The sequence below is a fragment of the Bos indicus genome, chromosome 1 (genome assembly GCF_029378745.1).
Source record: "Bos indicus isolate NIAB-ARS_2022 breed Sahiwal x Tharparkar chromosome 1, NIAB-ARS_B.indTharparkar_mat_pri_1.0, whole genome shotgun sequence".
Classification (NCBI taxonomy): domain Eukaryota; kingdom Metazoa; phylum Chordata; class Mammalia; order Artiodactyla; family Bovidae; genus Bos; species Bos indicus.
In genome coordinates, this window is record NC_091760.1 from 97,359,735 (window position 1) to 97,372,888 (window position 13,154).

Here is a 13,154-nt window from a genome sequence, read left to right on the forward strand (position 1 = left end):
TGTTTAGTTTGCACAGAATGACACAGGGCTTTGCACAGGGCCAAAACAAGTGGAATAAATAGGTGTTTTGCTAGCTGATACTGAGGTGCCCCAGGCTTGTAAAAGCAACGTGGCATCCCAAACCTCCCTGTAGGCCCCCAGTAGGCAGCCCTCCATGCAGAATCAAGAGATGTGAGTTCTGATGCCATTTCAATCCCTGCATGTTGCACAGGTCTTAACTCCTCTGGGGTGATGTGCGAGAAAGTAGATTTGTATAAAGGGCTTTCCAATCACAAGGTGTCCTGTTACATAAAGAAAGCCCTTTCAATGGCTGAAGGCATGATCCTTCACCTTGTCCAGCCCGAACCTCTCACAGGCACAGAACTGTCTGGAAAAGAAGCCAGAGCCTCCATTTCAATATTTACCTTCCATATAAACAGCTTCCCAGGGGACTCACTGCCATTACTGGGTGCCCAGTACAGCCATGTTTGCTGTGAAAATATTGGAACACTTCTGTGCCTTCTGCTAACTAGTTGCTGCCTTGAATACCCCATCTACAATCCATCACATAAAAAAATAATTCCAGCCTACCAGGGGGGCCTCCAAGACCCTCTGCAGCACAAAAGCTGGCTGCCTTCTGATTTTTTACCTGCCTTTCATTTATTCAGATATCAGATAGGTAACTACAAAGCAGTGGATCTACGTTTTTATGGAACTGGAGAATTAAATCCACAAATAGAATAAATAATATTACTTATCAATTAGCCACCTTATTTTTGAGACTTTATTCCAAATGACTTCTGGCTTATGCTAAAAGCTAATCCACTGTCAAAAGGTAAAACTTTGCCATCTACAAGGATTTACAAAAGAATAAAACCCAATCTCACTGACAACCTGAATAATAGGACCCAAAACCTATTTCAAGCAAAGACAGCATTATTGGAATAAGTGTATAGCTTTAAAAAGTGAAGAGTCTATCCAAACAAATAATTCAGGGAAATTTTGATGCTTCTGGATATCAGATGATTTAAGGAATTATTAGTTTTTAGACGTGATAATGGGACTAAGTTTTTTAGAGGAGTCTATTTTATAGATACCTACTAGAGCATTTACAGAGGAAACAGGATGAAAGGAATTTGTTTCAAAGTAATCTAAAGAGAAAGGGGTAGGTGAGTGGGTGTCAGGAGAGACAGAGCTAGTGATGACTATATGGGCCTTTTTATATTGTTCTCTCCACTTCTGTATGTTTCAAATTCTTCAAAAGTAAAGTTCAGGGACTCCCCTCGCAGTCCAGTGGCTAAGACTCTGCGTTCTCCATGCAAAGGGACCAGTTCAATCCCTGGTCAGGGAACTGGAGTGCACTTGCTGCATCTATAAGATCCTGCATGCCACAACTAAGAGCCGGCACAGCCAAATAAACAAATAATAAAATAATAAATGTCATAAAAAGTCAAGTTCAGCAAAATCATTTCCAATTTAGCGTATACCTCCCAACCACCCCCTGGTAGGTGTGAGAAATAACAATTGCAAGCAGCCAGGATCAGGACATGGAAGGACCTGGCAGGAACTGCCATCTGCACAGTCTAAACACTGACTGTGCAGCTGTAGAAAATCCTGTATTTGGTCTTGTGCCACAGTCTTCTGTGAAATGCCATAATCATAACCTACACACACACACACACACACCATTCTCAGGAGGAATCTAAACAAGATAACACTTGTAGAGTATTTTTAGTTCCTTGGGAGAAAGGCCACATCACTGGAGGACCTCAGCACCCAGGGGCGCTGGGTGAAGTGTTGTTCAGATGGTTCAGGATTCCCAGAATCCCCACAGATTTTTCAGAAACTACCTCATGCTTCATTCTCAAAGCCAACTGAAAAAAGGAGCAGAAACAAAACACCCTGCTTCTACACAGGAGGCTTTTAGCAGCTCTGTTTACTCCTCCAACACAAAGCCCTTGTTTATGTGTGACAGATGGTAATACATGTTTCTCTCCTCCCGCCCTCTCTCTCTCTCTCTGCTCCCCTTTCATTTGCTCCCCTCTGTTTCTTTGTCCCTCTCCATTCTTTCTTTTCTCCAGTCCTTCTCTGCCTCACACCACTTTTCCTGAACTGACTCTAGGGCCAGCAAGTAAGATAAGGGCAGACAGAACACCAAGCCCTAGGAGAACACATTTGCCCAAACTGTGGTCAGGCCAATGCACCCAGTCGCTTCTGGGTTCACAGTCCTCATATTTGAAATGTGCTTTTCACATCACTGCAGACCGTAGTTACATCCTGGGAAAAAGACTATTTCCTAAACTAAAAAAAAAAAAAGAAATGTACTTTTGAAGATAGAGTGACACGCCTTAGAAACTGTAGGGGGCTCAGAGCAAACATTAAAAGGCCCATAAATATTTATGTGGCAAGTTTCCATGGATTGCTTTCCCAAAGTAATCATAGTTGACACATTTGTGTACTGACACATACATACACACACATACACACACACACGTATACATACTCATGTTCCTTCCAAGCCAACCACTCCCAAAACAAAACCTAAGCTCGTACTGACTATTTCTGCACTAGGCAGTCTCTAACCCAGCAAGGGAGGGGATGTGAAGGGCTGGATAAGCTAGAGCCTTCTCTCTCTCATGGACTGCTGGTGCTGCCTATCAAACGCCCAGGCAAGTGACTCAGTCTTTCCCAGTCTCCATTTCTCCATCTGTAAAATGAAGGTGTTCAAACAGATAAATGACACAGACTCTTTTCCAGCTCTAAATCTCTATGATTCTATAAGGAATCACACCAAAGTTCTTAGAGAATTACCATAAACCAATCTAGCTGATGGGCTTCCCTGGGGGTTCAGACAGTAAAGAATCCACCTCCAATGCAGGAGATGGAAGTTCAATCCCTGGGTCAGGAAGATCCCCTGGAGAAGGGACTGGCTACCTACTCCAGTATTCTTGCCTGGAGAATTCCGTGGACAGAGAAGCCTGGCGGGCTACAGTCTATGGAGTCACAAAGAGTCGGACACAACTGAACGACTAACACTTTCACACTCACTTCATAGTCTATCAGACAAAACATCTCAATACTTGGTGGGGTTAGGGGAAGGTCTGTCAGAATAGATGTCAAACCAGTGCTTGATGACCTCTGCAGTACAGAGAAGAGAAGCCAGGGGCAAGGGGAAAAGAAAAAATTTTATTAAGTTTAGTAGGGAAACAACACACTTACAAACAGGATCTGAGAACGGGATAAAAAGGAAAGAACTGACATAACAGATACCAAGCAGACAGAGGAGGCAAGCTTTGCCACCTACTTGGATGCCTAGGAGAAAAGATAGCAAGAAAGAAAAACTGGGCAAAAGGAGGTGTGTGCCTGACAATAAACTCAGTCTCCTGAAATTTACTCTCTCATTTCAAATGTGCTTCCAACAGAGGTATTCTCCAAGCAGCAAACTGCTAGCCCTTTTAAAAGAGGCCTCGATTTGGTGCCTTGTTCTCCACAACGATAAGAACTATCCCCCATGCCCACCCCACCCCCAGCCCCAGCCAAGAAAGAGTAAGATCCATGCTCAGAAAAAATGAAATTGCTATTTGAGAACAGCCACATCTGCCAATGATTAACTCCAGGATTTATTACCAATTAGGATGATAAATCTCTGCTTACTTTGGCTCCTGGAAAGTTGATTTCACAGGAAAATGGCAGGGAGGAGTGGTGGTGGCAGGGAGAGTCATTTGAGACAAGGAGGGAGAAATCCAAGCTTAAAAAGACACACTTCAAATTCAAAAGGAAGCAGAATACCTCGGGGACCAGAGCGGAAAGCAGGCTTCACCTTGTGGTTCTAAGCAAACAGCCCAGCAGATGCCCGCAGGGTTAGCAAAGTCAGAGAGACTAGTGCCACCCAGAAGAGTGTGTTGGTACCTGGAAGGAGTTGCAAAACCGAGGGGACGGCAGTGGCCAGGTCACCAAACGGCCGAAGTTGGCAGTGGAGCACACGCATCAGGAGGTTTTTGTTTTTTTGGGTTTTTTTTGGCGACATCACAAGGCTTGCAGTGGTATTTTGTGAGTCCATTTTATCTCCTTTGTTAGTCTATATTAATATTACGGACTGAATTGTGTCCCTCCCAAATTCATGCTGAAGCCCCAACCCCCAACGTTGTTTTTTTCGCCAAGCTGTGCGGCTGGCGGGATCTTAGTTCCCCAACCAGGGATTGAACTGGGCCCAGGGCGATGAAATGGTAAATCCTGACTATTGGACTGCAAGGGAATTCCTGCCTCAGGAGCTTTAAGGTTCCTTATCTCAGGGGTTCTCAGCTTTGGCTGACCACTGGAATCACCTGTGAAGCTCTAAAAACACCTACACCTGAGTCACGATGAAGACCAATTAAATTAGAATCGCCAAGGGATGAGGTATCAGGATTGTGCAGGAACTCCCCAGGTGACCCGCTGGGTGCAGCCAGGGTTGAGAATCACTGCTTACGTCGTTTCCTCCTCATAGCAGCTCCCTGTATTGGTACAGTACTCTCGAGATTTCATACAAGAGAAAGCTGAGGCACAATGAGGCCCAGTAACTGGTCCAGGGTTACACAGTAATGCAGGCAGGATTTGTACTCAGACCTCACCTTCTTAACCATCATGCTCCTTGGCCTCCAATGCTATGCTTCTCAGCATTCCAGGCCCTGAGCCTCCATGGGCTTTTCTCAAACTATTTTCATATATTTTTTTCCTAAAAATTCTTACAGAAATGAGACATTAGCCCATATAATGCTACAGGTTAACTAGGAAGGCAGGCTTCTTTCCTTTGCTTGGAATGACATCAAAACAAGGAGGTTGCACCGAACATTTCATGCTCATTGGGAGTTCTCATTCATCCCTTCAACAAACATTACGTGGCAGTTTTCTACAGTCTATAAACTAGAGCCCCCCTGTACAGATAATCACACAACAGATATCCTAAGGTCCTAACAGTGGCATGAGAGTCCACAGGCACTGAGTCCACAAACGGAAGTGGACAGCTGAGTGACAGGAAAGTATTATGACTCTGGTGAGTGAAAAGGGGCAAAGTAAATCATAGGCTCATACATGCATGTTGCTACGTGGTAAAATGGGGCTTCCCAGGTGGCACTAGCGGTAAAGAACCCATTTGCCAACGTAGGAGACAGAAGAGACGTGGGTTCAATCCCAGGCTGAGGAGATCACCCAGAGAAGGAAATGGCAATCTATCCCAGTATTCTTGCCTGGAGAATCCCATGGACAGAGGGACCTGGTGGGCTATATAGTCCAAAGAGTTGCAAAGAGTCAGACACAACCAAACCAACTTAGTACCCACACATGTGGTGAAATAAAAGAATGAGCCCATAAGTGGAAATCTGGGATAGTAAAATGCTATGAGAAGGCTGGGAGTACACTGTGGGAGATCCGTAACTATTTAAACAAGAAAAGGCAAATTCCTGGCTGGCACCTACACGAGTATAGTGAGCTAGATGTCCAACAGGGGAGTGGGGACTGAGGGGACCTCAAGTGCGCCATATCCTAACCAAAGAGATGGCCAGTTCTCACCTCCAGCCAGAAGTTTCCATGTAGGAATGTGGGTACAGCATTGTCAGTCCTTCGATTCTAAGTATTGGTTGTTTAAAGATTTACCATTTTTAAATGGCATCTAAGTCAAATCTTTTCAAAACACTGCGCAGACCAAAGAAAACACATCCACCACCAGGTCTGCTCTCATCGTTGAGAGTAAGCCCCCTGCTTGACTCGTGGATCCCCAAACAACAGCTTATTCACCTGTGCTTCCTCCCACTCACCCCACCCCCCTGCAGGTATGCTCATTTATTTCGGGTACGGCATCTGGAATAGCACCCTGGAAATCAGCGCCCGAGAAGAAGCCCTGCACCAGAGCACCTACCAGCGGTACGACGTGGACGACCCCTTCTCAGTGGAGGAGGGCTTCTCCTATGCCACTGAGGGCGAGAGCCAGGAGAACTGGGGCGGGCCAGCTGAGGACAAAGGCTTCTATTACCAGCAGATGTCAGATACGCAGCCCAACACCCGGACGAGTAGCAAGGCGAAGAGCAAAAGCAAACACAAACAGAACTCAGAGGCCCTGATTGCAAACGATGAGTTAGATTACTCTCCAGAGTAGGAGCACACACACCAGAAATGTGCAGACATGGTGGTGATTTCTTTTCAGTAACTTCACCCGTGGGCTAGAAGGTGGAAACTTCTTTGGCTCTCATTTCAAAACTCCAGCCTTCCCCAAAGTCAGTCCCCAGTCATAGCCTGTCATTGGCCACCTCTGCTCTTCATGACCGTTCTGTGGAAGGGCTTCACCCGGGTCCCATAACTAGTCCCCTTGCAAAAACAAACAAAAAACTAAACTAAAAGCTATGAGAAATTCTATCAGGTGCAACCATCAGAGCTGATGGCAGTGTCTCCCAGGCCTTTGCTTTGCTGGTTGAATCTTTTTGCTTCTTACTAAGGCCCCAAGATGCAGGGAGTGAAACCCCTGGAGATGTGCCAAAGCAGGTGGGGTTGGGCAGAAGGCAGCATTTCAACCACCTGAGATCTCAAGGGCAAAGCCCTGTTAGAACGCTAGGCTGAGAGCCACTCCTCGAGGCCACGTGGCACTTGGCACTTTCTCAGAAAGCAACATTTTGTTCTGAAATCTCACAAAAACAAATTCATGGTGATGCATACTTCTTTTTCCTTCGCCAAGGTTCTCACAGTCTCCAAACTAGAACTTTAGGATGCAGCAAAGGTCAGGAACTCTGAAACTATGATCCCAAAGATCTCAGACTCACTGTAAGACAGTCAGACCCAATAATAAGGTAAGAAGCACCATCAAAACTCTACTTAAATGCCCAGGAGGAAAAAAAAAAACCCTGAATAACCATCTCTTGCAGTGAAAGCCAGAAGGGCACTGGCAAAAATTAACTCTCTGTCATGTCATGCCTTCTCTTATACCAGACTCTAAGCTCCTGCTGACATGATGAAAGAAGGCAAAGTGGAGCATGATTTCATGGCACTAATATGCCTTGAAGAAGTAGGCTATTTGTTTTATGATCAGATAAAAAAGCTTTACAAGGAGAAGTGACCCAGCCACTGAGATCACATTGCAAACTCTATTTCAGATTTCTAAAATTATAAATTCTGAAGTTTTTTGAGATATGCAGCCACTTGATTGGTGGGTGCTAATCTGAAAACAAAAAATACTGAAGCATAGCTACTTAGGTAATCACATTCCATGAGATCACATTTCATTCTGAACCCTACTCCTCTGGAGTAGCTCACTTTCAGACATGGATTTTTCCTGTTATTTCCCAAAGTAGTTTCACTAAAACCCAGAGGAAAAAATCTACCTGATAAGGTCTAAACCCTGGAGAAGGGCAAGGCAACCTACTCCAGTATTCTTGCCTGGAGAATCCTCATGAATAGGGAAGGCTAGTGGCTACAGTCCATGGGGTCACAAAGAGTCAGACATGACTGAAGCAACTTAAGAGGGACTCTTAAAGATTATTTTCTCAGAAACAAACTAGAAGAGGACATTTGCAACAAGAAAAAAACACATGGTCTGTGCATTCTAGTCTTGGGCTATAGGGATTCATACAGTACCTTGAGATGTGTACACATGTATGTGAAGGCACAATTTGGATCAAGCTAAAATCTTTGTGAGGATTTCCTGAAAGCAGGGCAAAATAGTAAATTCTTTGCTCTCTCTGTCTCCTGGATCTCGAGTTATGCCAAAAGTTTTCCAGAACATCAACTAATGTTTAAGTCTGTTCTTTCTTAAAGGTTGAGATTTGTGCCATCTTGGCATGGTTCAGGATTATAGACAGGATACAAAAGCACATTTTTATGTGAAACTAACAATGATCAAAAATGCACCAAATCCTAAACAATAGGAATAAAAAGAAATGTAACATCTGCCCTTGGAGGTTCACAGCCCAGGGAAAGGGCAGCACCGGAACCTGATAAATGTAGATAAAACAACCAAACATGGCAAGTCCTCTTGGTTGATGAACTGGGCTTTAAAAATAATAATATTTATAAAAAGGCCAACTGAAACTAGTTTTTCTTTAATAAATTGGATATCCCACCCGAAGCCAATGTATGCCATTTAAATTCAAATAATTACTATTCTCCAGATCTTTTTTTTTTCATTCCTCTATAGTAATTGTTCAGCACTCTGGTTTTCCTGAGGTCATTTTTTCATCTTAATGTAATGCTTGGCAATTCCATTTCTCTCTCCCCTAAGATTAACCATAAAGATACAGTGGCTGGTGTGTGAAATATATCTTTGGAGATTAAATTAGTACTTCTTGTGAAAACAAACTTTGGAACTGGTCTTGCTGCTGCTGCTGCTGCGTCGCTTCAGTCGTGTCCGACTCTGTGCGACCCCATAGACAGCAGCCCACCAGGCTTCCCATCCCGGGGATTCTCCAGGCAAGAACACTGGAGTGGGTTGCCATTTCCTTCTCCAATGCATGAAAGGGAAAAGTGAAAGTGAAGTCGCTCAGTCGTGTCCGACTCTAGCGACCCCATGAACTGCAGCCCGCCAGGCTCCTCCATCCATGGGATTTTCCAGGCAAAAGTACTGGAGCGGGGTGCCATTGCCTTCTCCGGGAACTGGTCTTAGGACTGAACAAATCTGCCTAGTTTAAATATAATCTATTAGACTTAAGACATATCCAGACAGATGGGGTGGAACTGTATTTATTAAAAGTGTTCAAAGAGAAATATGAGAAATATGAATGCAAATAACAAAATCTTAACATGCCTGAAAGAGCTTCCTTTTACTAATAAGGTGTAAGTATTATTGTAACAACTGTCTTCTGGTAGATGTGTGGAGTTTCTGTAGCATGAGAAGAGAGGACTCGTGCTTGGTAAACCCTGTTGGTACTGATTTCATAAAGACCCTCTCAAAATCACCCTCATTCCAGGAGTCATTTCTCTCAAATAGTATCTCTATATTTTTTTTAAGCTTTGCTCTCTTTATTGCTCTAAATTGGTTAGTCATTTCACCAGTGACCTTGGTTTTTTTTAAAAATTAGTCAATATAATAGAAAGTTTTTCAAGATAAATAGACATGTTTTTCTCTCATGGTTCCCAGCCTCTGTGAAATAGACTCAGATTTCACAGTGCAGTTTTCAAATATCATTAATCACTAGAATGATATTAGCATCTCCTAATTCATTTTCTTAAGACTATATTTGTAGGACCACACTAAAAGTAAGATCACCCTATAATTACCTCAGACACTTAGCCCCTTGAACAACATCCTAGGAAGACCTATATGTTACTGAATCCTCTGTAGCAAGAGCTCTTTCGGTGAGATCTCATAATATGGATTTATGGCTTGGAGCTAATTATTTGGCTTTTTAAATGTATGCTACTTATTAGTACTCTCCTTCACTTCAAGAGGATTTCAAGTGGTTATTAAAATACATATAATACCAAAAAAAAAAAAAAAGAAATGAGGAATGTGAGGCAAATAAAAATAGAAAAGAAAGGATAAGACAAAGCTAGAAGTGTATTTAGTGCACAAATGGAGAAACTTGATATGCATTGCTAAATTTGCCAATGAGGGAGCAACTTAAGAAATGATGAAATTGTTGATAATGACAGCAAGAAGTATTTCAGCATGATAAGACTAAATCTTTCCTCAGGAGGGCGAAGAATTGTAACAGCAGAGACCACTGACACCCACAGAAAAGCTTCAGGGCTAGATTTTACCAACTACATGTGCCTGGCTTATAGTGGATGTTCAATAAATACCTGATAATCTGATGGATGGGTAGATGAATGAAAGGAAAATGAAATACTTATTCAACAATATTTGTGGAGAGCATATTATGTGCCGTAGAGATTCAAATATGGAAAAGACCTTCCTCCAATGGAAAGATCAAAGAGAACGCAGCCCTTGTGTTGAGCCTTGTGGGATGGGCAAAATTTTGCCAGGTAGAAACGAAAGCGATGCCTGCCAAGTGCAGGATCAGCATGAGTAAGGTATAGATTGTGGCTGATAACTATCTCTTGACTAATAACTTGTACTGTGTCTCCTTCAAGGGAAAGCAAGAAGCTAGTTTAACAAGAAGACATGATTTATATTTTGAACTGTAGGAAATAATGCTGAGAAGGCAGGTCAGGGCTCATGCACAGAGAGACACGAATGTTGAACTGAGCTCGGCAGCTCTCCTTGGGTGGGGAGGCACTGAGAAAATGATGAAAGTATGAATCAGTGAAGGCTGGACTTTAAGAAACTGGAGCAGTGGCTTCCTCTGCCCAGGCAAGGAGCTAATAAATCACATACACACTCCAAGTTGATTTCACATATTAAAGGAGAAAAATATCCATTCTTAAAACAACATATGATACTTCCTTTGAAATCCTGTCTGATTTCATCATTAGCTGAGAAGTTTGTTCATTTAACATGTAGACAGACAACACAGTTATTTCCAGCCACATTAAAATTTTCAGTAATACGTTTAAACAACAAAGCTAACAACATTTTATATCTATCTAACCTAAACGTTAAAACTGCAGCTCACGATTTTACTCAAACCTGAGTACAAAGCCACTTTGAACTAGTGAAAGGAAAAGAATGACAGAATTAGGTCAAGAATCCAGTTCTACTTCTTAGTAACAAACTAACAGCAATCAAATATCAACATAATGGTTATGATGAGCCTGTTTAATAAACAGGGGGAGAAAACTACTGAATTTAATGATCTTTCTTTCTCTAAAACCTATGGGTTGTTCAGGATATAAACCTAGTAATACTGGTTAAATAAAACACAAACTCCTTCAAAGAAATGTCTTCTCCCATTCTGAAAAGAGTTGATGAACCTGAACTCCTTTACACCCCACTTGTTGGAAATCAACTTTACAAGGGGCTAGAACTCTTCACGGCAACATAAAGAGAAACTACAAGAGTCTGAGAATCAGCCTAAAAGACTAGAGGAAATTGCTGTCCACTTTTTCACCAGGTTTTAGCAGGGCTGAGATGTCAGTGAAAGCCAACCGAGGGTCAGCCACAGGTTTACTGATTTTGCGTCTCCGATTAGACTGCCTTGTTGGGTGGAGATGTCAGAAATCGGAAGACGTGTCTGAAGCCACAGCTGGGGGTCAACTCACCGAGTCCAGGAGGCAATCAGCAGTCCACTCTTGGACTAAAACCCTCGGGTTAGTCAGCACTCCGAAGCTGGCCTTAGTATCTTATGCTAGTGGAGAGAACGGAGCAAAGGAAACACACCCTCCAAATGCGCCACGTGGAATTTGCACTCCATTTTCTCGCTGTTTCAGAATATAACTTGTTCAGGAGCGTTTTTCTATCCCAAATTTGACGGAGCCTCGGTTTCTCCCATATGCATGCACCTCCCAGACTCTAAGGACCCCTTTGTCTACAGAGGCCTCTAGAGTCCCTCGGAAAGATGGGCGCCAACCTGTACGCAGCAATGCTGCCGCAGTGAAAGAGCCAGAAATGTGTAAATGAACAACGCGCGCGCTGGACAGCGTCCCAGCCAGCAGGCCTCAGCCGCGACCGGAAATCCGGATGCTGTTTTCCCAAGGCATTTTTATTTCTCAGCTGGAATGATGATGGATAGCAAGAAACCCCTATCGTGTACGATAGTCCTGTATCTACTTTCATTGTCTCAAAGATTTTAGAGGAGAGACTGTTGTAACTTTCTTCCCGCTCAGGAGCAAGTTCGTTCCTAAAAAGCTTTCCTATTTTTGCTTGGTTTGAGTAACTCACGCATCCTTTTGAAATACCTAGGCACTTGCCTTTTGCCAAAACTCCTTCTCTAGGAAAACCTTCTCTTCTTTTTTTAGAACTTAAAGCCCAAAAAGGATTAGTGGACATTTTGAAGGCCATCGAAAGTGAACATATGTTCTGTAGTATCAACTAAAATAGTGTTAGACGTCATTAAACAGTATACTACCTGAATGGAGTTAATAAAATGCACAACAGCTTTGGGCTTGAAATCTTCTGAAACCAGGCAACTATAATTCCATATTCTATAAGAACATGTAGTGCATTTTGATACAATAAGGAAAGAAAATGGCTTGGTATTAGAACTAGGAAACAGGGGCAGCCTGTGGATTTTTTCATATAGACTCTGTGATTTTCCCCCCATTTTTCTGACATTGGCATTGGTGACATTGGCTAATGGGAACTGTGGGTCATGTGAGTCCCCCAGAAAGTGCAGACTATGAAGGACTGAGTTCATTCTGGTACTGGGATGAGGACGCTGTTCCTTGTACATCTCCTACTGATTGGTCTTTGCAGTTGCAGATACTTTGCTTCACTCACTCATGCTCACAAAAGCTAGAATCTACCCTGGAAATCATAAACCTCTACTTTCCAAAGCAAAAGCACGGTTAATGCTATGATGGTGTATAAATACCTCATCTGTCTGGGCTAATAGAAGGGGCTGCAGGTCTTTTAAAGAGCAGCTACAGTCCTCATTCCATGTTGGCACACCATCTATCCAGGACTCACATTCTAGCTTTTCTCACTGTGGAAAAGAAATGTTACTGTTTAATTCATATCCAAAGTTATAAATACAGCTTGTAAATTTTACTAACATGTTTCATTTTTGTTTGATCCTTAAGAAGTACAACTTGCTTTCTGCAGATGGTAACTTCTGGTGGTGTTCTCTGCTTTTTTTTTTTTCCTGGTATGAACTTCTGTGTTTGTTAAAGTTTGTTCGTTTTGTGGTTTCTAATTCCCATTGGTGCACTGTACAATGGGGTGTGTAGTGTTATGAAGAAAGAAATAATATCCAGATATGTTATGAAGTGTGTTTTATTTTCAAATGACTGTGATGTTGACAATATATTGATTTATCAAGATACTAAGGGAAAAATTCTAAATTTACCAAAATGTGTATATTTTAATAAATGGATAAAGCTTTATTGTGTGCCTTTAAATTTTAAAATGGGCTTATAAAGAAAGTCAGAAACAAAAGTGTCTTACTATAAAATATCCATAGTAATGTAAAGCTCTTATACAGGAAGCGACCAAAAGAAAAAAAAGAAAAGGAGCTTTCCCATATTTTGTTAACCTCAACCAATATCTGAAGTCTGCTACTTTCTTTCCATATTAAAATGGAGATGAATAAGTGAATCTTGCCTTAAATGTTTCAATTGTCCTTTGTAGAAAAGTGAGATAAATGAGCTCATTTTTT

At 42.3% G+C, this 13,154-nt stretch overlaps 1 protein-coding gene and 1 long non-coding RNA gene across 3 annotated transcripts in view; one reads left to right on the forward strand and one right to left on the reverse strand.

Annotated features, from left to right (window-relative positions):
- Positions 1 to 12,882, forward strand: part of SLC7A14 (solute carrier family 7 member 14) — a 115,798-nt gene extending 102,916 nt beyond the window's left edge. Inside the window, exon 8 of the mRNA XM_019967817.2 lies at positions 5,787 to 12,882. Within this exon, the coding sequence (XP_019823376.2) occupies positions 5,787 to 6,109 (323 nt within the window). The 3' untranslated portion in view covers positions 6,110 to 12,882. The remainder of the gene's footprint in view (positions 1 to 5,786) is intronic.
- The window catches only part of LOC139183738 (uncharacterized), a 37,286-nt gene that overhangs the window by 5,830 nt on the left and 18,302 nt on the right, over positions 1 to 13,154 (reverse strand). The window contains exon 1 of one of the 2 annotated variants that reach the window (XR_011567358.1): positions 5,873 to 6,079. The exons of the other annotated variant lie outside the window; for it this stretch is intronic. This is a non-coding gene — a long non-coding RNA (uncharacterized lncRNA). Of the gene's footprint in view, positions 1 to 5,872; positions 6,080 to 13,154 lie in introns of those variants that run through there. 2 annotated transcript variants of the gene reach the window in all.